Source organism: Aquila chrysaetos, chromosome Z (genome assembly GCF_900496995.4).
Source record: "Aquila chrysaetos chrysaetos chromosome Z, bAquChr1.4, whole genome shotgun sequence".
Lineage (NCBI taxonomy): Eukaryota > Metazoa > Chordata > Aves > Accipitriformes > Accipitridae > Aquila > Aquila chrysaetos.
The window spans coordinates 72,183,117-72,210,764 of record NC_044030.1 but is presented as its reverse complement, the minus strand read 5'-3'; the positions used below and the strand labels follow the sequence as shown (position 1 = coordinate 72,210,764).

Genomic DNA, 27,648 nt, shown 5'->3' with positions numbered 1-27,648 from the left:
ATGACAAAGGAGGTTCCCCTGAAGAATACGACTGCTGCCGAGAAGATGGTACACCTCGCTGCTCTAAGCAACAGAGTAGGCAGAGGAGAAGGCAGAGGCGTATTGCTGTGGGGATTGAGGTTAATGAACCACCTCCAGAGATGGCACATGAGGTCCCTTGACTCACAACTCCCAGACCCAATGACCTCAGGGCCGCCCCGAAGTTCCTCATCTCCCTCAGGGAATAGAACCGAAAACCAAATTAAATGTCAAAAATGTAGAAATATTTATAGGAAGAGCAAGGCCACACCACTTTTCTGAATCTTAAATCTAAGTGTATGGATAATAAGTCTACTATCAATGCTGACGGAACCTGCCTGTGGGAACGAGAACCCTCATCAACCATATAAGTGGACGTTTAGTAAATGGGATGATCAGAAAATTCTTGATACTACCATTACCGCAGGGGCACCCACATTTATTATTACCAATTGTAAGTTATTTGAAACCTTAATAGGAGATCATTATGTATGTCAACAAAAACTGGATGAAGGAAATGCAAAAGCCACCTATTGGTGCCCCAGTTCTAACCCAGGAAAAAGTTATTGCAACTATCCGGGGGAATATTATTGTGCTTATTGGGGATGCGAAACTATAACAACAGGAGGTTGGAAAGTCCAAACTTCTGACCCATATCTTAAAGTTGACAGGGGACCCACGAAATGTAAGAAGCCTACTTATGGATTTGAGGGAGGTTTGGCTAATCTTGGTAATTTTAAGTACCTAATGATTCAAATATTGCAACCCCAACATGATGGATGGGAAATCGGTAAGACCTGGGGAGTAAGATTTTGGGAACAGGGAAGCGACAGGGGAATACTTATTGTTATCAAAAAGGAAAAGATAAAACATCTGCAGGCTGTAGGTCCTAATTCAGTAGTTAAGGAACCCAAAATACTACCCCCAACCCATGATATAACCATAGGAAGAAATAGTATTACCGAAGAAACCCTGAGAGAAAGAAATCAGTCAGATCGTCTATGGGAAGGAACCCCGAGGGAAAATAATCCATCAGATCCTCTATGGGAAATAATACAAGCTACCTACCAAACTTTAAATCATACCAAACGAAACTTAACAGAGGGTTGTTGGCTTTGTTATGATGTCAATCCACCTTTTTATGAGGCAATTGGAATTAATGACACATATAACTTGAGCTCAGAAACAGTACCTTCCCAATGCTCTTGGGGAAATAGGAAGGAGGGAATAACCATGCAACATGTTACTGGAATAGGGGCCTGTATAGGTACAGTACCTAGGGCAAAGCAAACACTGTGTAGTTCTGTTAATACCAGCATCAACAAAACTGCCGGAAAATGGATTATTTCCCAGGAAGGGGCTCGATGGATATGTTCGAAAACGGGACTTACTCCGTGTGTATCTCTAAGTGTGTTTAATGCTTCTCGCGAATACTGTATACTAGTCACTATTATCCCGAGAATATTGTATCACCAAGAAAGTGTAATTTATGACTATTGGGATATTGACACACAAAAAAGAGTGAAAAGAGAACCCATAACTACAATAACAATAGCCACACTGTTAGGTATTGGGGCAACAGGAGCAGGGACGGGAATCACCTCGCTCATCCAACAGAAACAAGGATTTAACTCCTTGAGGGCTGCTATAGATGAAGATTTAGAAAGGATTGAAAAATCAATAACGGCATTAGAAAAATCTTTAACCTCACTATCAGAAGTAGTGCTACAAAACCGGAGGGGGATGGATCTCTTATTCCTACAGCAAGGGGGGCTCTGTGCAGCTCTAGGAGAGGAATGCTGTTTCTATGCTGATCACACGGGAATAGTTAGAGATACCATGACGAAATTACAAGAAGGGTTAGAAAAACGGAAAAGGGACAGAGAAGCCCAACAGAACTGGTATGAGTCCTGGTTCACCCAATCCCCCTGGTTAACTACTCTGCTGTCAACCATAGCGGGACCAATAGCTGTATTAATGTTGATTTTAACTTTTGGACCTTGTATATTAAATAGAATTATTGAATTAGTAAAAAATCGACTAGAAGCTCCACACCTAATGTTATTAAGAGGGCAGCATGAAGCCGAAATTGTTGAAAGAGAAACTCCCCTTCTTTCTCTAGCTCGAGAAACCGTAATCCGGTTTGACCAACAAAATGATGAAAACAAAAAGGGGGGATTGTGATAAATTCATCTTATGTATTAATTCACCTTATGTATTTGTTAATCAAACCGGTTTTGTAAGCCTTGCACAGTGTGTTCGCTTTTGCAAGGCAGTGTTAGCTCCTGCAAACAGGTGCAGTTGGAAACTTTGTAACTCTAAGGTCCTGCTAAGTGAACGGTTGTAAGAGGCTGAATTGTTATCTCGAACCATTTGCCTCAAAGATTGTGAGGTATGAGGGACTGGGCTGTCATCCAGAGCCCTTTGTCTCCAAGATGGCCGGTTTAAGCGGGACACTCCTCTGTCCATAAGGACGATTACCAGGCCATTGAGGCATTCAGGGGAGGAAACTGGGCTGGAGCTGCTGGTATCGATCACGCGAAGGTCGTGTGTGATGAATGAAACCTGCAGCGCATGACATCATCGAAATATGCCCTATAAAGAACCCCTAGAAACAAGTGGTGATGGGGGGGCCTTTTCTTCCTCACCAAAGAATTGAAGATTGAGGACCAACGGGACGCCGCTGGATCCGTGCTGGTGACCTTCCTTGACCGACTGCTGGCCTGAGGACCAACGGGACGCCGCTGGATCCGTGCTGGTGACCATCCTTGCAACTCCCACCACCGACTGCTTGCCTGAGGACCGACGGAACGCCGCTGGATCCATGGTGGTGACTATCCTTGCAACTCTATCCCGACTGCTTGCTTAATTTCTACCTTTTCTTCCATTCTATCCTATCGCTACCATTTTTCCACTTTTGATACTTTTGATAATAAAAACTCTTTTGACTATACGGCATTTGACCTCGTTTGTGTCTTAATCTCGCTCTTGGGATCATATCGAAACCTTCCCCGACATTGGATCGGGACATTTAAATTGGCGTCACGGACAGGATCCCTTGAGACGAGAGTGCCGTACTGTTTCCCTGCTTTAATACGCGAGACCTCTCAGGAACGTAAGGGGGGCAGGCTTGTGGTGTTTGAAACTTTACGTGCTGCCTTCCTGAGACGACTGCTTCCCCGCTTTTTATAAGGTGTTTGAAACTTTACGTGCTACCTTCCTGAGACGACTGCTTCCCCACTTTAATACGTGAGACCTCTCAGGAACGTAAGGGGGGCAGGCTTGTGGTGTTTGAAACTTTACGTGCTGCCTTCCTGAGACGACTGCTTCCCCGCTTTGTATAAGATGGGTGATAGCAAAATTGCCCGTTTGGGGAAAGAAGCTTTGTTTGATTTTTTAGAAAAACATAAAGCGCGACCCTCTGTGCTTGGGATAGACTGGGCTCAGGGAAATTGGTATAATCTACAGAGCGTTGTTGATCGGATGGTCGTTTTACAGAAAGATGCTAGAGTGCGGTCAGGGAAAGGAAAAGCAATTGTGTGTGCCGTTCTCGGAGCCAGTCTGGCCGCAGCAGTGGAGGATAGGGATTGCCACCTCACTGCAGAATCTCAAATTATTGAATCCCTCCAAAATCTTGTTCAGTCCCTTATGGGACAAGTGGCGGGATTAAAAGCACAACTTGAAGCAGAAAAGAACCAAGTGAAACATTTGCAAATTGCTCTTAAGGAGCAGCTCCTTGCAGGTACTGTCCGTGAGGAAATTCCTCCAAGATCAGAAATTGGCTACCCCTTTAAGGACCTGCAGGCAGCAAAAGAGAGAGTGGAGAAGTTAGAGCTGCCTTCATTGCGACCTTAGTCAAAACTGAATATACTTATGATGATGAGCAAGACCAGTCCCCCCCAAGTTACAACTAAAGAGGTCCCCTATACTGCCACTGAGTTGGCAAAACTAAAAAAGGAATTTGGCCGAACCCCTAAGGAGTCAGAAACGGAGTATGTATGGAGAGTATCATTGTCGGGGGGGGACCAGATTCTGTTAAGTGAAAAGGAGGCGGAAGGGTATTGGGGACCGGGAGTGTTTTTAACTACTGGGAATCACCGTGCCCCCTGGTCTTTAACCCAACGGGCAGCCTATTGGGCGGGGGGTTTGAACCCCTTGGAGAGGGGAGATCCCCTCGCGATTACGGGGACTGTTGATCAATTAGTGGAGAGTGTGCAAAAGGCAGCTTGTCTGCAGATGATGTATGATCGAAAATTGGAGCCTAGGCAGGAGTCCCCAATGATGATGTTGGTGGATCCTGAGCGAATGACTCCCCTTATACGGGGACTCCCTGATTCCCTGAAACCAATTGGTATACAATTACAAGGAAAGATACAGGCGATGCCCCAGGGCGAGAGTGTTGGGGCTGCTTCAGGAGGATTCACGCCTGATCAGCACCGCCGCCCCCCAGATAAGAAAATTTGGACTTGGGGAGAAGTGGCCCAGGAATTAATTAATTACGGGCGCAAATATGGTCCTGTTAACCCTCCAGCCACCAAAACAGACTCCAGAGGCTTGAGGCGGACTGAAGTAAAAATAGTTCCGTGCCCTGGGAGTGATAAGAGAACACCCCTTGCTAAACCGCCGGGGGGGAGAGATATCCCGAACAAACGTAATATACTGTGGGCGCGGGGATACCAGAAGGGGATCCCGCGTAGCTTAATGAACGGGATGCCAACAGACAAATTGGAAAAATTGGTAACAGCGTGGCCTGATAAACCAGTAAACAGAAAAGTGGATTTTGAGAATACTACCCTGAGCACACCTTCCCTGATTGATTTATCAGAAACAAATGCCACCCAAGAGCCGGCGGGAAACTAGATCCTTCGCCTTCCAGTGGTGAGCGGGGGGGCGAAGGTTGGATGTATATTAGACAGCTCACTGAAAACGGCCAGGGTGATTTACTAATTACAGGCATTGTGGGACCAAGACAAGTCCCAGTCACCTTTTTGGTAGATACCGGAGCTCAGATTTCAGCTATTAAAACTAAAGATGCTGCTAATTGCGGAATTACACCCTCCAAACAGCGGTTTTTTGTGGCAGATGCATTCGGCATTGTTCAGCCACAGGCATTAGCAATGGTCAGCCTGCGTTTGCCAGGAGAAGATAATGCCACTACAGTGACAATGGTTGTGGGGGAGTTTCCACTTAACCTTTTAGGACTCGATGTTTTAAAAGGAAAAACCTGGATTGATAACCAAAGCAGACAGTGGTCGTTTGGCTCTCCCACAATAGATATTCGGCTGTTAAAAGCCGCGCCGCTGCTTCCCCCTTCAAAGCTTACAAATGTTAAGCCCTACCCGATACCCTTGGGGGCCAGAGAGGGAATAGCGCCTGTGTTAGAGGACTTAAAGGGACAGGGTATTGTGATTCCAACCCATTCTCCTTTTAACTCCCCGGTGTGGCCAGTGCGAAAACCTAACGGCAAGTGGAGATTAACTGTAGATTATCGCAGATTTAATGCAAATACCGGCCCATTGACAGCTGCGGTACCAAATATTGCTGAGCTTATAGCTACAATCCAAGAACGAGCCCACCCGATTATGGCAACAGTGGATGTTAAAGATATGTTTTTTATGGTCCCCCTGCAAAGAGAGGATCAAGACCGCTTTGCATTTACTTGGGAGGGCCAGCAATTTACTTTTACCCGACTCCCACAAGGATACAAGCATTCCCCCGCTCTAGCTCATCATGCGTTAGCGCAGGAGCTAGAAGTAATTCAGACAGAGGAAGGGGTCAGTGTTTATCAGTACATTGATAACATTCTTGTAGGTGGGGATGAAACAGAAAAGGTTCGGAAAACTCAAGATAACATAATTTCTCACTTGGAAAGCTTGGGGCTGAAAACTCCACCAGAGAAAATACAAACACCCTCAAGCGAAGTAAAGTTTTTAGGAATTTGGTGGAAGGGAGGGATGACATGTATCCCCCCTGACACCCTTTCCTCATTGGATCAGATTAAAATGCCAGAATCAAAAAAGGATTTACAGCACGTACTAGGATTACTTGTGTTTTGGAGGAAACATATCCCTGATTTTTCAATTATTGCAAGACCCCTATATGACTTGTTGCGAAAAGGGGCTCAGTGGGAATGGACGAGGCCCCACGAAGAGGCATTGCAATTGCTAATTTTTGAAGCAACTGCCCATCAAGCCCTTGGTCCTATTCATCCCACAGACCCTGTCCATATTGAATGGGGATTTGCCAAAAGTGGGTTATCAATACATTTATGGCAAAAGGGCCCCAAAGGACCCACTCGACCTATTGGGTTCTATTCTCGCAGTTTTAAGGATACAGAAAAAAGATATACTGCTTGGGAGAAAGGTTTGTTTGTAGTCAGTCTAGCCTTGAGAGAGGCTGAACGGACTATTCGACAGCAGTCTATAGTACTTAGAGGCCCGTTTAAAGTAACCAAGACTGTTTTAGCAGGAACTCCGCCCCCTGACGGGGTGGCTCAGAGAGCCTCTGTACGAAAATGGTATGCCCAGATAGAGCATTATTGTGACATTTTTACTGTGTCTGAGGGGGCAGCAAAGATGTTAACCATTCAAGAGGAAATACGTGAAACTGTTAATTGTTTGTGTAGTTTTGTCAGTGATTGCTTTGTTAATATTCACAGAATGTTCATTATAACACCACAGATGTTGTTTTGGTCAACTATTGTTACCGCCTTTAATATCTGGGGAAACTCCTGTGCCCCTCTTTTCGGCTTGGAGTGGCAAAATGAATTTGTGGCTCTAGGCCAGCAAGTGGCCAACACTTTTAATCTGACTAATTGTTGGGTATGTGGTGGGCCCTTAGGTTTGGAAAGCTGGCCATGGACTGCTGTCCCTATTTCCCCAAAATGGTTAGTGAGTAATTACAGTGAGGTCAAAAATGATTCTTACTGGAGTGAAGACATGCAGCCCTGGACAATACAATACCCAGTCCAAGGTGAATATTGTCTGAACCGAACACAGAAAGATGGTATTCCCGTGGGAAATAGCAAGTGCAACTGGACCTATACTTATGACAACCATTGCCTCACTGATGGTTGTAGACCAATTGATTGTTCAAACCATAGGGCAGCTATATCACTGCCAGAGGGGGGCGACCAGGCATATTGTCGCCTTTTGAGTTCTAGTTCTCCAAACTTTGTGCCTCGCTGGTCTGGATGGGCCTGGGTGAATCAAACAGGACACAGGAAACAGTTTTCCCATTTTTGGTCTTCCACTAATCAGTCTAATAACCTTAATGTTACCTGCTTTTGGCACCATGATTCTGGTGCCTGGAAATGCAGACTCACTGATAAAACATATTCTCATCTCCCTGATGGGACTCAAATTTGGTGGTCAAGTGATAATAAAGACTACTGTAAGGGACATTGAGTATAGGTCCGGATGGGCTTCCTATCTGCTGGGACACCACAGAGGGGGTGGGAAAAACTGTGGACAGGTTGTTGATGAATGGTCCATCAGATCATCCTCTGGGAGTAGGTAATTCAACATATTTCCAATCACCACAGACACCTACTGGTTTGTTTGAAAATGGTGCACGAGCCTTAAAGGGTCACTATTGGGTGTGTGGCCAACGGGCCTACAAACTGCTACCAACAAATTGGACTGGAGTGTGTTATGTGGGGGTAATTCACCCTTTGTTTTTCCTGCTCCCAGACGATGAAGGGGATGGACTGGGTGTTAAAGTATATGATGATCTCAATCGATATCGACGATCCATTGATACCTCTATAGCAGGTGGGAGTGGTCAAACCTGGGGCAAAGACAAGTGGACGCCTCAACGTATCATACAACATTATGGACCTGCCACCTGGAACCCCAATGAGTGGGTTAGCGGTGCTCGAGAACCTATCTATAACCTAAATCGCATCACCCGGTTACAAGCTGTCCTAGAGATCATTACTAACGAGACAGCCCGTGCCCTTGATCTATTGGCGGATCAAGCTACACAAATGCGAACAGCAATATTACAACATCGCATGGTTCTCGATTACCTGCTAGCCGAGGAAGGAGGTGTTTGTGGTAAACTAAATGATTCTAACTGTTGTTTAAAAATTGATGACAGCGGGAAAATTGTTAAACAAATTACTGCGGGAATACGAAAGCTGGCCCATGTTCCTGTCCTGACATGGAAAAGCTGGGACATAGATATGTTTTCCTGGCTCCCTGGAGGTCCATGGGTTAAGCGAATCCTATTTTACTTGTTGTGTGGCTTTGCCATGTTATTCTTTTTACCACGTGTCATTCCATGCTTTATACAATTGATTCAACGTGTTGTAACTAATATGCAATTCGTAACTACTATTTCGCCTGACGGTGTTAAACAAATTCGCGCTGTGCACCGAACCACACGGTCGGTAATACAGATTGTATAAAATGCTCTTTTCTGGCTTTTCTATATAGCTATCTTTTCTCAAAACCACCATGGGTCCTGAAACAATCTTTGAGCCACGGGGTGGTGTAAGAGGCTGAATTGTTATCTCGAACCATTTGCCTCAAAGATTGTGAGGTATGAGGGACTGGGCTGTCATCCAGAGCCCTTTGTCTCCAAGATGGCCGGTTTAAGCGGGACACTCCTCTGTCCATAAGGACGATTACCAGGCCATTGAGGCATTCAGGGGAGGAAACTGGGCTGGAGCTGCTGGTATCGATCACGCGAAGGTCGTGTGTGATGAATGAAACCTGCAGCGCATGACATCATCGAAATATGCCCTATAAAGAACCCCTAGAAACAAGTGGTGATGGGGGGGCCTTTTCTTCCTCACCAAAGAATTGAAGATTGAGGACCAACGGGACGCCGCTGGATCCGTGCTGGTGACCTTCCTTGACCGACTGCTGGCCTGAGGACCAACGGGACGCCGCTGGATCCGTGCTGGTGACCATCCTTGCAACTCCCACCACCGACTGCTTGCCTGAGGACCGACGGAACGCCGCTGGATCCATGGTGGTGACTATCCTTGCAACTCTATCCCGACTGCTTGCTTAATTTCTACCTTTTCTTCCATTCTATCCTATCGCTACCATTTTTCCACTTTTGATACTTTTGATAATAAAAACTCTTTTGACTATACGGCATTTGACCTCGTTTGTGTCTTAATCTCGCTCTTGGGATCATATCGAAACCTTCCCCGACATTGGATCGGGACAACGGTATAGCTCGGCTTTCGATGCCTAATAAGGAAATATTTTAAGGTACGCATGCTCTAAACGACAAGAAACACAGAAGAAGACTACAACCTTCATCCCACGACCCCCTTAGCAACCAGGTGCGCAATCGCAGAAGACACTAAACAAGGCCACGTGGGCTGAGACTCTGGGTTTTAGCCGGCAACCAAGGACTATAAAAAGGGGACTCTAAAGGGGTTGGGTGCGCGCCTTTTGGTAGAGCAGAGACTCCCCGGCCCGCCCAGCGCTGTTTTGCCTGTTTGCTGCTTGCTTCAATAAATTTTGATTGGACTGTCCACAGGCTGGCGTATAATTTGTCGTCGCCACCCATAACATGCTTCAGCTTACTGAGACAAGTTATTCTTCAACTAGAGAGACAGCTGTGAGTTCAGACTATCCAGGTGAATGTGTGTGTGCACATATACGTGTGTGTATCTATTTTAACAGCTTAGTATTATCGTGTAACATTTCAATAACCTCAATAACTTTCTGCGGCAGTTATCAACATGAGATCTTCAAAGTTAGTTTTCGCAAAAATCTAGCCCAAAATGCTTTACTTTTACTGATTTTCTCTCTAATACCTTGGTTGAAAGTACCTCACGTACTTAAGTATCAGCAACATTCTGAAGCCACGGCTAAGACAACACTACAGAAATAGTATTTTAATCCTTTTAACCCATAAGTTACATCCGTGCTTCTCTACAGTCAGTTCAGTTTTCTGTTTACGGAAAAGGAGGCTGTGGAATAGTTACATACCTGCAATATAAATAAGGTTATCAAACCACACAGCATAGATGACCAGAATGCAAAAAGAGGCAATTTTATGCAGGAAAACAAGATGCATTATATTGCTAGAGGTCAAAAACCACAAGAGGAGACGCTCCAAAAGTTTTCATTTAAAGCATGGTGTAGAAAGAAAACCTTACTGCAACAGGCTTGTAATTGTATATACTGCTAAAGCCATGTATGAAATTTTTCATAAAGCACAGCATTGTTCCAAATTAGACATTGTCTAATTTGTAACATTAAGCTGAAGCACTGATAGTTCTACTAGCACGAGCAGCATGATCCCAAGTTACCAGCAAGTCTACCTGCACAACAGTACCAATTACACCTCGGACACTACACATAGACTAGTAATTCTTCTGCTTTAGAAATGCGGGCTGACCAACTGAAGTTCTGGACCCATCAATTTTTCCATCATCTCCTACACCTTGTCCCTTCTTTCCACATGCAGGAGAAAAAATTCTCCCCACAATTCCCTGAGAAAGAAACTTGTCATCTGACACCTGTTAAGCTGACTTAACAGTTTAGCAACACTGCAAGTACACATTCCTGTTCCACCCCCGTATCTCAGTTGGTACACTGACACTTCCTGGTTTTTTTTTTTGGCTACAGGTATGTGCTTTGGACTCGTTTATGAACTCTAACTGGCAGCACTAGCAATTTTGCAGCTCGATCGGCTCAATGGTCTTCTGAAAACTAACCCACTGAAGAAGTTAGTGAGTTATCTTACACAATCCAATTTAGCTTCAGTGCAACAGCTATTGCCAAATTAAAGGGAGTGTATAGGGATGGCATCTGTCAGTGGCAGGAGGGTCTTAAGACAATACTCTGCCAATAAAAAAAACTAACACCAACACCATGATTAAGACAGTGAAAGTCACCCACACTCTGGAGCTGCAGGTTAACTTTACAAGAAATTAAAGTCAAAAAAGTCAATGGCATTTATAATTTATTTCCTCAGACCAGACATGAGGGGTCTACTCTGGGACATATTTAATTGTACTCTGAACTCCACTAATGAACTGTTGATCAACTTAACAGATGTAAACAGGCACACTGTAAATACCACATTCAGACAATCGGTAGCAGCTATATTGAAGAATTCTGCAATATCAATAACATTTAACAAACTGCACATCCTTAATTCAGAAAAAATTTGCAGAGCGCCATCTACATTGGAAAACCATAGATCGCTGACCAGCACATCACTAAAAACATTTCAAGAAAACACAAGAAACTTAACTATAGAAATGCGCTTTACAATCTTGTTATTAATAGCTTATTTTCTAAGCAGAAAAAAGATCAAATATAACCAGAAAAAGAAAACCAAAGTAGCAGCTAAAAAACAGAGGTGGATGCCACTAGAAGTATCTATCATGTCATTATCTTTTATATACCTGTCCAAAGAATTTGTAAGCAAAGATCTAACAGAAGCTCTCCAGCCTGCAGAGAAGATCAGTGTGTGAAAACGCATTACAGAGGACACTGAAAATGGTTGCATACTTGGAAGCTGCTACTTTCCTGACAAGATACTGCTAGTAATACTGCCCTTTAAACATGTTTCAGATCGGTGAGAAGAAAAAGAGATTACTGCTTAAATATGTTTGATTGTAGCAAGCAAAACTTACAGCTTAATTATATGAGGATGCCTGAAGAGTTTGAGGTTCTGAATTTCCCTGCGGATTTTTCCTACAACATCAAGGCTGCGAATCTTCTGTCGATTCAGGATCTTCACTGCAACTTTATGCCCAGTTAACTCATGTTTGCCAACTGTAAGAAACAAGGAAGTATTTAGTCAGCGTTTTCAATTGCTCTGTAAAGACATTAACTTGCCCATTTTGGCTGTAGCCAAGATATACAAGTTAGGATGTTAGCATTCCACATATCCCCATTATCTTTCAGAAGGTTGAAAACCAGATGGCACGGCACGTCTTCTGCCCTAGTCCAATTTCTCCCACAACTCTATCATTAGAAGATGAACAGGATACGTAAGAAAAACCTTAAACCTAACCCTCAGAAGTCTTGCAGCATGACTACATTTTTTCACTATTGCAAACAAAGAAAGCATATCCCAAAACACTGCAATCCTTTCTAATTAGGGAGACCATTTTCCCTCCCCATGTAAGTCACTGCAAGCTTTTGTCTCACTCGGTAACCCACTCAGACATGTTTTCCTGCAGTTCCTCTACTTTATCTGCATGGATCACTCTTACTGCAGAAATTACTGCTATCTTTCCTTCAAGGAGCCTGTTTCAGCAATTTACTCTCAGTTACCACTAAGAATACCTGATCAGTTTACTTGAAAAAAAACTGTTTATCTGTTCTTGGAGCAGTCTGACCCTATATAAGCACCACAGTCTGTGCAGTAAACACCAAAGCTTTGTTTTCTAAAATAAGTGGCAAAAGCTACAGGAAATGCACAAAATAAACTCCAGTAGTACCTACAAGAAGCAATGCAAACATGCAAACTCATACATTCCTCAGTTTCCTTCCTACTTCTAATGGAGTTTCATTTTTCTTTCAACAGAGGAACTCAAAAGGGTAAAATATTTCCTAGACAGTTACCACTCTTAGAAGTCCTTAATTTTGCAGGTGCTATTGGAAGTAGCCACAAGAAAGTTGCTAAGAATGTTTTTCTGAAACCCAACACTGGATTACAGATAAACCACAGAAAGTATCTCTTCCACTAGAAGACTTTGCAATCTGCATTGGTTTCTGCATGCAGTGATTGTAACTACACCACTTTCATTTGCCACCCTGATACCTACCTTTTGAAGATAAACCAGATTCCAGGGACACCTACATGGTTCATCCTCATCCACCTGAATGGACACTGCTAACAGACCTGTGCTGAACAAATTACACACTCATCTGGGTGCCTCTCCTCACTTGAGAACTTAACTAAGCCCCAGGCTTCAAGCTTTATTTAAATATATCCATGGGAAGCTGTTATAAACGGCAGTGATCCACAAAGATATGTCTGCATTCAACAGATAATTTGGACAGAATTAGCAAACACCTATCGATCTGTAAATCTCACTCCCAACACAAGACCTCCCTGCTGCCTTTTGCCTCTATTGAGCTAAAAACTAATGCAAGTGAGAAGAAATTCTTAGCAGAGACACAGAGATATCACTAAGCATTTGAGCGATTATTAATACAACAAAAAGACAGCCACTGTGTAAAATAAAGCCATTTGTCTAAATTCCTGTATGGAAGTAACTAAGTAGTGGATTACCCGAGACCCTGAACCATCACAATGTGGCTGACAGATGCCTTTTGTACCTGAGAATACAGAAAAGCTCCAACTTCAAGATGAAAAAACACATCCTCAGTCAGAGAACCCATTAGCTAAAAGCAGCTACAATAACCAAGACACTGGACAGGCATGTTTGCATGGCTGAGGAATGCCGGACAAAGCCCACATCCATCACAAATTCTAGACAGACCACAAAGCATTGGTAGATGAGTGCATAAAACTGAAAAATCATGTCACCTATGAGAATTACTTGCTTTCAAACAGAACTACAATTAAAGCAATCACATCCCCTTTGTTTTCTTCAGTTCGAATGTGATTGGAACCCACCAAATTATATCACCTATGTTCAAACCCTAAGGAGTAACAAATCATTAACATAAAACATTAGAAATGTAACTATTCCACTTGAATTACAAAGTCTTTGCCTATCAATAATGTGAACTGAACTAAGCCAGAAGTATTTGAAAAAAATCTTTAATCAGTAAGTTAAAATTTAACATCAATTTTGACTAGTAAGAAACAGCTTCTTAGAAACTAACCAAAAATCAGTTGACACACGAATCTGCATCTTCCTTTGCTTTACAAAGTACATTTAAGAAGGTGTTTAATTTAGTGTCATATATTTGAGCAATTCTACAGCTTAGTGTATAAATACTCAGTTCTGACATACATTGGGTTATAAAGTCTCACTTACCAGCCAATTTGTTTCATTTCTGGTTTGCCAGTCTAACTTGGATGAAAACAGGAATTTCATTAGAACTCAGAAAAACATCAGAAAGTAATTTATTAGCTCCAACAATCTATATGCAAGGCACATAAGAAAAGTTTTTCAGAACACATTTTTCATTCAAAGTAATTAAACAGTAACATTTGCAGTTGACTGAAACCACTTCTAGCTGCCACAGCTTTCAAGATTGTGTGCCTCAAGCCTTGATTTTATTCAGACTCGGAGAAAACAAGATTTTCTGCTTCTTCAACTCTGTTTGCCAGCTGTCAATAAATTATTGTCATGAAAACACTGCGGTTTTGCGCAGGTGCAAAAAGATCCCAAAAAGCCTGTTCACTTGCTTAAGACATCTCACATTGAATCACTATTTTCTTCAGTAATTTTTGTCTCCCTTTTTTAATTCAATTTAAAATAAGAACGAATCTAGCTTTTTAAGATACGAGTTTCCAATAACCATCTACTTCGTGAAATAAAACTGTTTTATTCGATATAGTTCAAGGTATCTGCTATCAGTAAAACAGCAGACTAACTGATGTACTTAAGAAGACCCACAAAGGCCTTGTGAAATAAGATACCCTTTGTATACACAACGCATGCCTTGCTAACGACTGGGCCCCTAAAGAACTAAAAGACTGATAAGAAGGGAACATCCTACCCCAGGAGGCACCGAAAAGTTGAGTAATTGCTAGCAGGCATGAAGTCAGCAAAAATCTTCCATAGCTGAAGGAAAGATAAAGGCAGCGGGGGGAGATCACGACCACCGACTCAATTCAAGACCAAAAAGACTTAACCCCCCCCTCGCCCCCAACCCTCCTTGAGCATGCGCTGTAGAATAAGAAGAACACTGTACCTTTAATTCGAAGTGGAGAAACTTTAGTCCAATAGAAACTGTGGTAGATAAGCGACTACCAGTAATAGTTTTGGGGAAGAACTTTGGAAATTGAATATGTATAAATGAACTGTATAAATTGCTTGCCCGTTTAGGCATGAGGGTTGCTAGCTTTGTGGATTACCACCTAGCCCCCATCTTCGTGCAAACATGACTTGGAATAAAATACCTCTGCTCTGTGTGTATATTGGCATTTCGCACACCAGGTAAACAACCCCACTTGTGGGACAACATAACTGGTAACAGACTGCTGACTACTTTTGAATTCAGCATAAAGACAGAACTTAAAGCAAGACCTCAGATGATAACATCATGTAGAAAAGTAAAGAGGCAGTGTTACCATTCCAAAACCTACTTTGTATTACCTCTTGACAGAAGTTTTACCTACAAAAAGGGAAGGCTCACAAATTTTAACTAATCAAAATATATTAATGTTACTCACCCTAATCCTGAACCAGCTATCAGTCCTTCAAAAGAATCACTGCAAAAAGTTCACTTTACAGACTTAGTATTTCCCTGTATTTCTTTGTTCTCTTGTAATACCAATTGCCTTCAAGCTTCACTATGGCTACACATAGCACCAAGATTTCCAAGACAGTGGCGAGAGTCTCAAAGCAGCAGTGCCTTAACTGTTGAAATACAGGAGCAACAGTCTCTAAACTTAGTTGAGCAGGTCTTCAATTAGAACATGAAACTGATTATGAGGCCATCCAGAGTAAATACAACATTCTTATGAAATCATAGAATCATTTAGGTTGGAAAAGACCTTTAAGATCATTAACTCCAACTGTCAATGCAACACCACCATGGCCACTAAACCATGTCCTGAAGCGCCTCGTCTATGCGTTTTTTTTAATACCTCCAGGGATGGTGACACCACCACTTCCCTGGGCAGCCTGGTCCAATGCCCGACAACATTTCAGTAAAGAAATTTTTTCTAACATCCAACCTAAACCTCCCCTGCTGCAGCTTGAGGCCATTTCCTCTCGTCCTATCTCCAGCCACCTGACAGAAGAGACCAGCACCCACCTCACTACAACCTCCTTTCAGGTAGTTGTAGAGAGCGATAAGGTCTCCCCTCAGCCTCCTTTTCTCCAGACCAAACAGCCCCAGTTCCCTCAGCCGCTCCTCACAAGACTTGTGCTCCAGGCCCCTCACCAGCTTGGTTGCCCTTCTCTGGACACGCTCCAGCACCTCCATGTCTTTCCTGTAGCGAGGGTCCCAAAACTGAACACAGTACTCGAGGTGCGGCCTCACCAGTGCCGAGTACAGGGGAACAACCACCTCCCTGCTCCTGCTGGCCACACTATTTCTGATACAGGCCAGGATGCCGTTGGCCTTCTTGGCCACCTGGGCACACTGCTGGCTCATATTCAGCCGGCTGTCGACCAGCACCCCCAGGTCTTTCTCTGCCGGGCAGCTTTCCAGCCACTCTTCCCCAAGCCTGTAGCGCTGCATGGGGTGGTTGTGACCGAAATACACGTATGGGTCATTAAATTTGTATAAAAAAGAGCTGAGCAAGCATATGTTGCATTTAATGAAACAGTTCTGCAATAGGCCAAAAAGCCAACGCGAGGCTCAGAGGAAAGCAGTCTTTAAAAGTATGAGCTTAACAAATATTTTCACTAACATAAAAACACCCACGAATTAACGCTGTACAATGGCATATTGCTGCACAACATTAGATAGCAAACTGATCTTCACTGTCCATTTCCATGTCTCTTATCACTGCCTTGACCAAAACGAGCTATTTACACCAGTTCTGCAGTCTATGCAGACCAGGGTTATAACCTAGTTCTACACACTGGAACAAATACTGTGTATGTACAACCTTAAGTGGTATCCCTCATTTTCTCAGTAGAAATCACTGGAAGCCTGACTACTCTTCCTTTTATGAAAGCTAACTTTATTTGCAAAAGTACTGGGAAAGCACTTGGTTTCAGCAGGAAACATCAGCAGTGTTTTTTAGTTTGGTTTGGTTTTTGTTTTTTTTTTTAAAAAAAAACATTAAAAAATTAATTAAAATAGGGATAGATGTTTTACACTGAATCCTGGTAAAGTTCAAATAAGAATGTGTCTTACATAAGTCATTTAGGTTCAGTGCTCTCTTCTACCCCACAGCTTTTCACTTCTGTGGCGTTTTAGCTTTGCCTAGATACTGGCTAGAAACAGCCATCTCCTCCATGCCTGTCCATCTGAGGCACAGTCCAGTGAACTGAGTCGGTCAGCAGTTAATTCAGGCTAGTACAGCCAGATGAACAGTTAAACTGGAAAAACATCGCATCAGTAACAGTTACCTGTGAGGGTAAAAGGGTAAGCAGCAGGGTGAATTCATCTGACAGCTACCTTGACAGCAGGAGACCTTTAACAATTACTAAGTAAAGCACTAGTTTTCCAGTTCAATCTTTTCAGGCTGCCACTGCTGTTAAAATTAAAGATGCACTTTCAAGAAGTCGTATGCCTGACCCCCTACATCACATGAGCTCAAGGAAAACCCTAACTGAATTAAAAAAATGAACACTTTTTTCACAGTTTTTCACTTTATTGTCAATTGATGAAACTGTATCAGAGTCACCAGAGAAGGAAGATGATGAGGATTACAGGAAACCAATCACAGATCTGGTACTAAATGAAGAAAATGTATGCTTAGGAAGAAAACCAGTGCATCATACATGAATATGTCCTTCGTTAAGTACCGCTAAAGCAAGACAAAACTAATACAGTGTATCATCTAGGGACAAGAGAAAAAAACAAAACTTAAAACAATTTGTATATAGAAACAGAGCATTAGTCCATGAACACTAACACTTGCTTCCAGATCATAAATAAGGTATTCAGCATGGAGAATGATGCTGCAATTCACAAGGCAATTTCTTCCCCATCCTTAACAGAAAACTATGTTCATACATGCATGTGTACTCTTCACACAATCAATAGTTACAAAGCACCTAAAGGAACACCTAACACAAATCAAATAAGGCAGACAGAGGGGTATTATGGAAATAGAGCAATAATAAAACTGGCAACTCTATTCTTTTTTCAATTAAGTCTTTCAAGCTAACTGTATTTCATGAAATATTAACGAGTGATGTTCAATAATATATTAAAATTCTAACAGTAGCTCCACAAATTGACTATCTTTCAAGGTTTCAACTTCAGACACATTTTTGCCAATACAGGTAAGAACAGCAGCAATACACCAACAGCACTGTCTGAAATCTAAGAGCATATTAGAACATTTATGGGTATGCCAACCTCAGTTTTGTGCAGTGCACTGGGGGAAAAAAACACCCAAACAAACCACATCTTCGACTTCTCCCCTCAACCATGTAGTCCCTCCATGAGGAAAGAGAATCTGATGACTGTCTTCAGCCTCTTCTCATTTCTTCTCTGTTTAAAGAGGTGCTAAGTTCCCAAGGCAAGGAAGGGTACTCCAGCTGCCAGCTGGGGGTCACTGCTCCAGAGGATGGAGGTGGGGGTGTCACTTTATAAGCCTACCTTGAAAAGAGAAGACTCAAAGGGCTCTACTCTCAATTGTCCGCTGCTTTCCTAGATAGTCTTTGAGACAAATATACTCCTATTTTCTATACATTCTTCAGAACACGCCAATAGTTGAAAGAGCTTGTGCAGAGAACATACAATAGGAACATCTACACTGAAAAAAGGTATCATGTTAAAAGTCAGTTAGCGCATTAGATACAACAGGATAACGATGAGCAATCAAGAAGTTAAATCAAGTGTTTTTTACTGGTTATAACAATGAGCAATCCATTAGGTTAACCATAAAAAAACCTTATGAAGAATACAACCTGAGTCTAATCTAAATTGTTTGTGAAAGAATGTTCTCAATTTGCATAACCCCAATATTTGAACAATTCTTGCAAACAACACAGCAGGAACAGTTGTGATCTAGTGCACAGTTTTTCCACCTGTGGTGGATGGCATCAAGGGAAAGTTTTACTTCTATTTTATTTCTACTAGGCTTCAAATTTGCAGCATGGTATCTGCACCCCTACTGGGAAAAGTTTTTAAAGTCTGAGCTGAAAAAAACTTTGATAACCGCCAGTCAACTAGATTTAGCATAAAGTCTTTCTGCATCTGTGCGTCAGCTGTGTTGCACAGTTAATCCAGTAATCCCAGGCTCGTCTTTTTATGCCTTTTTCCTTCTCTCGAGGGGGGGAAATCTTGCCTTCCTAATAAGGACCTCAGGCGCTAGTATTTGTGCGGCAGCACGCAACGTACAGACAGCTCAGGAACTAAGTCTCGCCTACTTCCGTTACGCAGCCGGTGCTATTTTAAATAAACGCAGCCTCATTAGCTCCCAGCAATTACTTCCGTAAACATAGAGCGGTTTCTCCCGCAGCGACGACTTCCCGCTGCGGGACCGAAGTGCCACCCCCGGCAAGACGCCGCACACAGCTCCTCTTGCCCGCAGGCGTCCGCAGCCCAACAGCCGCCGCCCCCGCAGCACCGCGCTCGGCCGGCGGCCCCCACCCCGCAGCCACCGCGGCCGGGCCCGAGGTTCCCGCTAGCGGCCCGCCAAACGCCTTCTGCCGGCTGACCTCCAGCCGCTCCCCCCGCCCCGGCCCCGGCCGGACCGCGCTGCCAGCGCCGCCCCAGCCCGGTGACTCACCCGCCCCGGCGGGGACGGGCGGGCAGCGCCCGGCAGCTCACGCTTCCCGGCGTCGCCCCCGGCGAAGCTCAGCCCGCCGCAGCGCCCTGGGCGGGAGGCGGAGAGGGGCCAAGCCCCGGCGGCGGCGGCGGCGGCGCAGGCCCCCGCGGACCCCCCTCTCCCCCGGCGGCCCCGCGGGCCCCCAGACGCCGCTCCCCGCCGCTTCGCGGGGGCAGGCGGCGGCCCCGCTCCCCGCCGCTCACCCTTGACTTTGCCGAAGGTGCCGACGCCGAGCGTGTCGCCCAGGATGTAGTGCCCGATCTTCACCCGACCGTGCTCGTGCTTTTGTTTATCCGCCGCCGCCATCTTGAGCCACGGGCCGAGCCTGCGCATAGTGCCCGCCCGCGCCGGGCCGGGCCGGAGCGCCGGCGGGGGAGGAGCAACCACACAGCGCCCGCCCGCACCGAAACCCGGAAGCGAACGCCGCAGCTGGCCGCCTTTCCGCCCTCCCCGAGGACAAACCATTGCGGTCGGGCGCGGGGGGAGGCCCGGCCCGGCCCGGCTCGGCTCGGCTCGGCTCGGCTCGGCTCCGTCCGGCGGCGTCCCGGGGGATGCGGTTGCTGCCGGTGGGAGAAACATCCCCGAAAGGCCGCGGAGCGGAGCGAGGGGCCGGGAGGCGGCCCCGTTTTTACACACACCCACCCACCCGAGGAGCAGAGGGAGCTCACCCCGGTTCCGGGACCGGGCGGGGAAAGCGGGCGCAGGACTGGCTCCTCAGCGCCGGCGGCGTGCAAGGGCTTGGCGTGGGCCCGCCGGTGTCGGGGCCGGCGGGGCAGGGCCGGCGGGTCTAGAGAGACGCCGCCTGGAAGCTGAAGCTGCCCCGTGTTGCCGGCTGGCGCCGCCATCGCCTCAGGGCCTGTGGCCGCCAACGGCGGGCAGCTGGGGCTAAGCGCTTCCCACAGCGCGGGTTGTCGCTCTCGGCGCCGAAGCGAGGAGATGGAGGGAGCGTACACGTACTTTTAATTAAGAAACCGCGCTGTTGCCATGAGATCGCTCGGCTGTCCGCACTGGCGCGGCGGCGGGGTGCCGTGTGATGTGCTGGGGGGCCTGGGCCCGCCTGCGGGGAGCCCGCAGCAGCTCTCGCTGGGCCGGCAGCTGAGTGCCGCAGGCAGGCAGGGCTTCGGGCGCTGGTAATGCCGTGTGTTGTGTGCCACGGTTTTAAGGTCCGTTCAAGACGCAGTTGTTTGCTGATGCTCGGCTCTGCCAGCGATGCGGAGGCGGCTGATGACCACCAAACCCAGTTTGCGCACGGAGCATACTGTTGTTTCCAAACCACCCGTGCTTGGCCATGAAGAAAGGTCTGTCACCGTTCTGAGATGAAGCGAGCTGGTGCAGCCGTGTGTCCACCTCCCCGCTGGCTCTGACAGACAAAAGCAAACCAGTCCAGTCCTTCATTACAGGAATTCAGGAGCGTAAGCTGCCAGAAGATCAAGTCTACTTAAAAATGAGTATTGGCATCCTACGAGAGAAAACATAGCCACCCTCAAACAATAAGACCTCTCTAGTCTCCATTTCCAATCAGCCTTGTAAATTAAATCTGACAGTTCTCCTCCCCCTTCCCCCCTCCTCTTCCCTTGTCCAAACCCAGACCCTGTTATGGGAATATTATGGGAGGAGTAGGACCCTCTTAACTCCTACTACCTTGAGCAGATGATTGATACCGAAAAGCCGGTCGAAGAAACTCTCTAAGACTCATTTTGGAGTTTTAGAAAGCAGGCATTCTTTATTGCAGCGCTGGATACATGGGATAATTCCACCTAGCGTGCATGCCACAGCTTCAGCACAAACAGCTTATATGGAGTAACTAATTACATATTAATCAGATTAGTATGCATATACATAAAAATTATTGTAACTGATTATCATAGTACTGCCTACATCCAATCATGCGCAATGAAGAATTCATTTGAGTCGAAGGGCTGGTTTTATGACCACCGACCCATTTGAGATTCTGTTGGCTGCCCTTGAAGTCTTCGTTCTTGTCCTTGTTTGATCTTGAAACTTAACACAGTTTCAATCACATGTGGTCAGTTTCAACATTGTTATCATCTAGCGTACAGGAACATCTAGTCGTAAGAGCAAAAGAACTGCAAAGCTTCTGAGTAACTACCTCTACTAGTTAATTGCTTGGCTATACTTTTGTCTGTTGTTTCAATCATAGTGTTAGTACAAGATTTCTCATAATTATTTACCAAATCTCACTTTTACAGTCATCTAGCAGCAAGCCAGTTTCCATGGTTGGTACAAAATATTAAAACCATCAAAATATTTAGACATACCATGGAGAATGTATGGAAATAATGCTATCAAGATAACGTGTCTGCCAGTTTGTCCTGCCAACTAATTCATTCACATTGTATTTAGGCCCATCGCCTTTCTTCCATTCATGCTTTGTGTATTTTCTACATACCAAAGACCATATTGTTTTATTGTTCACTACAACCGGCTTATTTTTTAATCACTTTCCAACCCTGTCTTCAAAGAAACAGATGAACCTGGATAAGTGGCAATTGGATGGGTATTTCTGCATGGAAAGATAGATCATCGATTGAAGAGGAAGGTTACAGGCAACTCCCATCCCTTCATCTCTTTTCCCCAATTCTCCAGACTAAGTGAATGATATCAGCTAAAATGCTTTCTCTTGCCTACCCTAAGCACAGCCTCTGAATGTGTTTGCAAATAGATAAATACAGAAACAATATAAAGATCTTTTAATGTGCAGACATCAGGAAGTTAAACATTTTTTTTTAGTAACAGACCTAAATCTGATTCAGAGAGCATTCAGTATTACTTATACTACAGTCATTAATTTAACAGAAAGTTGGAAAACAGAAATTCTGGTCCATGGAAAATCTTTGTATTTTAAAACATCCCTCTACCCTAATGGGGTAAAAAATTAAAACCCATTTGTTCACTACTACGGAAGAAAAATTCTGAAAGATATCATAGGAAATATAAAGAATTTCTTTTTTTTTTTTTTTATTTGATAAAACCAAGTAATTTGTTCAGCAAGTGCCAAAACATAGGCTGGTAAGCAACGTAGGGACTACTTATAATATCTACCCTGTTAAAATTTGCATGACAGGAAATAAAATAACATTTTTAATGGAAAAATAGTCAAAACAAGGAAAGTAAAACTAATACGTAATTTTTATTTCAGTAATTTAGAATTTTAATTTCAAACATTTTCATGAGGATCATCTTGGAGTGGAAAATGTGAAAAGCTTTCAGCCTGCCCTAATTGACCGCTATAAAGCTTTAAGAGAAACATAATAAATTAATGTTAAAAGGTATGCAGGAAAAGCAGGTACTAGTGTTCCTCAGTAAGCCTGCATTAATGTGTAAAGGTGCCAGATTTTTCACTTCCTGACTTCCGCATTCAGATGTGTTAATTATGCCCTTTCTGAAAATAATCTAAAGAGAAGTATTCCCACAGAAATGCCAATTTGAATCACAATTCATGCTCAGCATCAGTAGGCTTGTGAATCATGTTGTTGTACAACTTTTTTTGTTCTAATTGGAGGAGGAAAATAGATAGTACAGGGATCTCACAATTTCTCTCCATGTGTTCTGCTACTGGACCCATCGGTTCCTAACAGCCTCGGCATATGTACAGAAAGAGCATGGAGGGGAGATGAGCAAGCATCAGGCTTTGTACCCATCTGTATTGATGTGATTTCCTGATTTAAATGGAAATGGCATCCCCTATTTTTAAGGAAAACAGAACAAGTTCAGAGCTATTAGCTTCCACAAACATGGCTTTTAAATGACTTGAATTTCAGTTCTAAAATAAAATGAGGCCTTAGCTTTAAAAATGCTAACATTGAAAGGTATTTGACATTGACTAACATAAACTCACCAACTTTTTACTTTGTGGCATATTTTGTCTACCAACAGTCTGCCTCCCACATCCCACAGCAGAAAAATAATCAGCATCAGGGCCAGACATTGTTTTATTGAAAATGTTTTCTGTAGAAGGTCAGTTAGTAGATTCACGTCTGAGAAGCCTTCAGTGGTGCCACAGAAGAAACCACAAGAGAACCAAGAACAGTTGGCAGAAGTCACAGAAATACAAAACCAAATGTGAATAAAAACAAAAGGTCAGTTCCAAGAGTTTAACGCTGCTCAGTAGGCTGTGTTTGAACCAAGTGGTAGCTGGGACCATATGCAGCTACTTGAGCCCCCAAAAAGCCTGAGATAGTCTACCAGTATTTCTAAGATGTATGGGGAATATATAGTAAGAATGCTCCTATTCAATAAAATAGCTGAAAACAGTTCCTGTAACCATATCCGAGTGGATGACAGGACTCCAATCCTCAAAATTACATTTTGAATTCTAAAGAGAGGTCAGACCTTTATAGGCCCTAGTCTGTAACAAACGTGACAAGGCATGCAAAAGGCTGCATGGGCTTTATCCCACATTAGAGCGTAACGTAGTAAAAACAACATACAAGCTGAGACCGCTAACATTTTTTTCTTCAGTTATTGATCTTTTGGGAAAGTACTTTATTCCAGTCAGGTGGGAACTCCAGTTTGAGTTTTGCTTTTTTTTTTTTTCTTTTCTTTTTTCCCTTTTTCTCCCTTCATCTTCCTGTAAAATGCTTGTATTTACAAAACAAGGTGGTCTAATATTGAGGCAAGATCCTGCACCACCAACTGGTCAGTGATTGCTCTTGCATCCCTCCAGGCTATTGTAGACTGGCTGAGTTAAGTACAGTACAGAAGAAGGGCAATGTTTAAGTATGTCTGTAAAAGTACTTAGCAAGGGTTACTGGCTCCAAGTTAGAGACTGTGTCTAATGTCTTAAGAATTTCAGCATTTATCTTAAGTGTCTAAATGCCTAAATTTTGTATAGGATCCTATCTATGGCTTTGTGGAAAGGCTATTCTGTAACTGTAGGAAAAGCAGTGCATGCAGGAAGTAGCAATACGAATGTATATCAAAACTCAGTGAATCATTTTCTGAATGTTATACAATCTGCACAGGCATACTATTTCACACCTAGAACGCCAACTGCTAATTAAGGCAGTGTGAATATGAACCAACACATGGAGTGCCACTTGCTATGCATGCTGTCCCATGCATGTCTTGTTGATCTCTAACTACGTGGATTCAGACAATAAAGGTCTTTAATATGTTGAGATTACACATACACAGTTTTAGATTGGCTTTATTGCTTTGATCTCTATGGAAAATAGAGAAGCATAAATAAAGATACCTACAGACTATCATATAGTAATGGAAACCAAAAGTTTGAAATTAAATCTGTCCTTATTACCATAAAAAGCTACCATATTTTTCTATTTCGTCTCCCAAATCAAGTGCAAAACAGATATCTAAAGAATATCTAAACAAACTTCTACCAACAAAATGAATGTTGGAAAGAATAGATTTTCTACCCCATGTTGTGACTTCAAATGATTTTTGTTTGTGACTTCAAGAAATTTTCTCAATTTTTATCAGTTGTATTTCTGATTGTTTTCTTATATTCTTGTATGCATATTTAAACTATATTTTTCCACTGCTTTAACTGAATGATAGACGTTGCTCCCTCTATTTCAGAAATTCCAAATAATGTTGCACTTGTGATGGTAACCAATAAACAGCTGTTAACAACAAGGAATTTGTACTTTTAAGAAGCAGCTAAATATCTGACAGCTATTCCCTTGAGAAGTACTAGAACAGTTTGCTCTTGTACTGCTTGACTCAAACGGGGCCAGATTTGTCACAAAGTACAAGAGAATGACAAGAAATAGTTTGGCCCATTGTCTTTAGTATCACTTAATGTTTGACTGAGGTTTGCCCATTTGGATATTGGATGGGTCCAGTTGCAGTAAAAGAAAATAAAGGAATGAAAACTGCAGAAAAATTCTCAAGTATTACTAACAATGTAGATGGCGTTGCCATCTGCACCTGTGCTGCTTTCTTCCCCTTTTCCTGGTGCTACACCCACTGTTTCCTCACGTGTCCGCTGGGCCCTACTACCTCCTCCACCCGGAAGCCTTGCAGACTCGGTATAGAGCCTGCAGTCTGGTACTAGCAATGGCAGTGCCATGTTCCTGGGCTATGGGACTCAAGGGACGGGGTGCACCCACTGTGGGTCCTGTTACTCCACGGGGCAGAGGAACGGGGGCAGGAGATGGGATGAGGCTTAGGCCCAGGGAGGAGCAGAGGCACAAGCCTCAGGGTCTGGACTTCACTCTTTGCCTGTCCAATAACCCTCAGGACTGGGAACTCCACCAGTGCATGATCACTGCAGCCTAGGCTGCCTCCAATCTTGACGCATCTGATCAGCTTGCTCACGCTGGTGACCAACAGGTCCAGTAACACATCGCCTCTGGTAGGGCTGTCTATTACCTGGCTTAAGAAGTTATCCTCGATGCACTCCAGGAGTCTCCTGGATTGCCTAGAGCCCGCTGTGCTAATTTTCCAGCAGATGTCAGGGTGGCTGAAGACCCTCAGCAGGATGAGAGCCTGTGCGTGTGATGCCTTCTGTATCTGCAGTAAGAAGGCTTTGGCAATGGGCTCCCCTTGATCAGGTGGCCTGTAGTAGACACGAACCACAAGGTTGCCTCGGTCTCTAATTCCTACCCATAAGCTTTCAACCTGCTTGTGGCTATTCTTCAGAGACAGCTCTTCATAATCTATCCATTTCTTGACACAGAGGGCAATCAGTGCTTTTACAGATCCTTTGAAATGACTCTGTGGCCAGGTACTAGTGGCATGCTTTAGGGATTAATACAAGAACCAAGGCTATTTAGCATCTTTACCCACTGGAGTGATGGGACAGCATGCACTCTCAGCAAGTCTGACGATCTATACACACCTGTGTGGAGATTTCCAGTGAGCATGTACTGTTAGCTGTAAACGCTCCCAAAGCCGGGAAGGAAAAAAAAAAGGAAGTTTGTGTGAGGGGAGAAGCATTGTTTGAACTACATGAGCTGAGGCAACCAACCTCACACTTGTTCAAACAAAGAACCCAAATTCAGTGCCCCAGACAATTTTTCAGTACTCCTAAAGTCAAAGTAGGAGGCTTCTTAGAATGTGTTTGTGAGCAGGACAGTAGCCTTAGTGCCATCCAGTTGCCACTGGGTGTCAGAAAAGAGGAAAACTGTACAAAGTCCAAAGGGCCACTGAAGTATGAGTTCAGATTTCTGGCCAGTCTTACTCAACTCTTCACCTTCAGTGCTCAGGGGTATTTCCATCGGGTCAGCCACTGAAATGGAGCCACCATGGAGCTTTACCAGCCATTATGGCTGTTCCCAGAATAAAACTGTGAGGAAGACAGGAGAAATAGTTTATCCAGTTGCAAATTAAGAACTCACTAAAATACAATTACTCAAAGTAATCAGACTTCAGGAATTGTGTTTGCCTGAGAATTTTAAGGTTAGCAAAGTGTTCACCTTGAGACTGCTTGTTCACAGGGGAGCCACGGCACGGCAAGCCCTCTCTGCCCTACAACTCAAGGGAGCAATGCTGGCAACTCCTCCTGTACCTTGGCATGGGCTGCTCAGAGAGGTTATCCAAAACCACACCATAACACCTGTACCAACAGGAGCCCGCTGGCAGTCTTCTTTCAGTATTCCCCACCAGGACGTCCACCTCAGCACTTCAAACAACCAAGACACAAGCAGAAGAGAGCTGGTAACATCTTGCAACATGCACCTCTGAAAAGCCTGTATTAAAGCTGCAGGTACACTGTGTGGTAGCATATAAAGGTATTAGACATCTGTATATGTCTTGCTGACTTTTCTGGTCTAGAAGGCTGCATTAATAATGCTTCTTTTTAAAGAGTATGCTTTAGCTGTGGTTTCAGTTATGACATTTGAAGTTATTTAACATGACCTTTTGGGTCAAAAGTGAGTGAACTGTGGCCAAAATTGTGTTTCATCTTGCTGTGCTACGGTTTCTTTAGCAGGTAGTGTCAAAACTGCTGTTAAAAACCTCTTAAATTACGTGCACGTAATGCACCACTCCAGACCAAATCCTGTACAGCCTCTTCTCCTGCAGGCTCTAGGACTAGTTGTCTTAGGCAGCAGTCATTTATTGCACCCAGAGATGTTCCCTCTGCACTTCGTTCTTGAGAAGTCATTGACC

At 44.0% G+C, this 27,648-nt stretch overlaps 1 protein-coding gene across 1 annotated transcript in view; it reads right to left on the bottom strand.

The window, feature by feature from the left end:
• Positions 1 to 19,941, bottom strand: part of PRKAA1 (protein kinase AMP-activated catalytic subunit alpha 1) — a 42,243-nt gene extending 22,302 nt beyond the window's left edge. Inside the window, 2 exon segments of the mRNA XM_030003332.2 lie at positions 11,633 to 11,774; positions 19,755 to 19,941. Of these exon segments, the coding sequence (XP_029859192.1) occupies positions 11,633 to 11,774; positions 19,755 to 19,884 (272 nt within the window). The 5' untranslated portion in view covers positions 19,885 to 19,941.
• Positions 19,942 to 27,648: the final 7,707 nt, after the last annotated feature.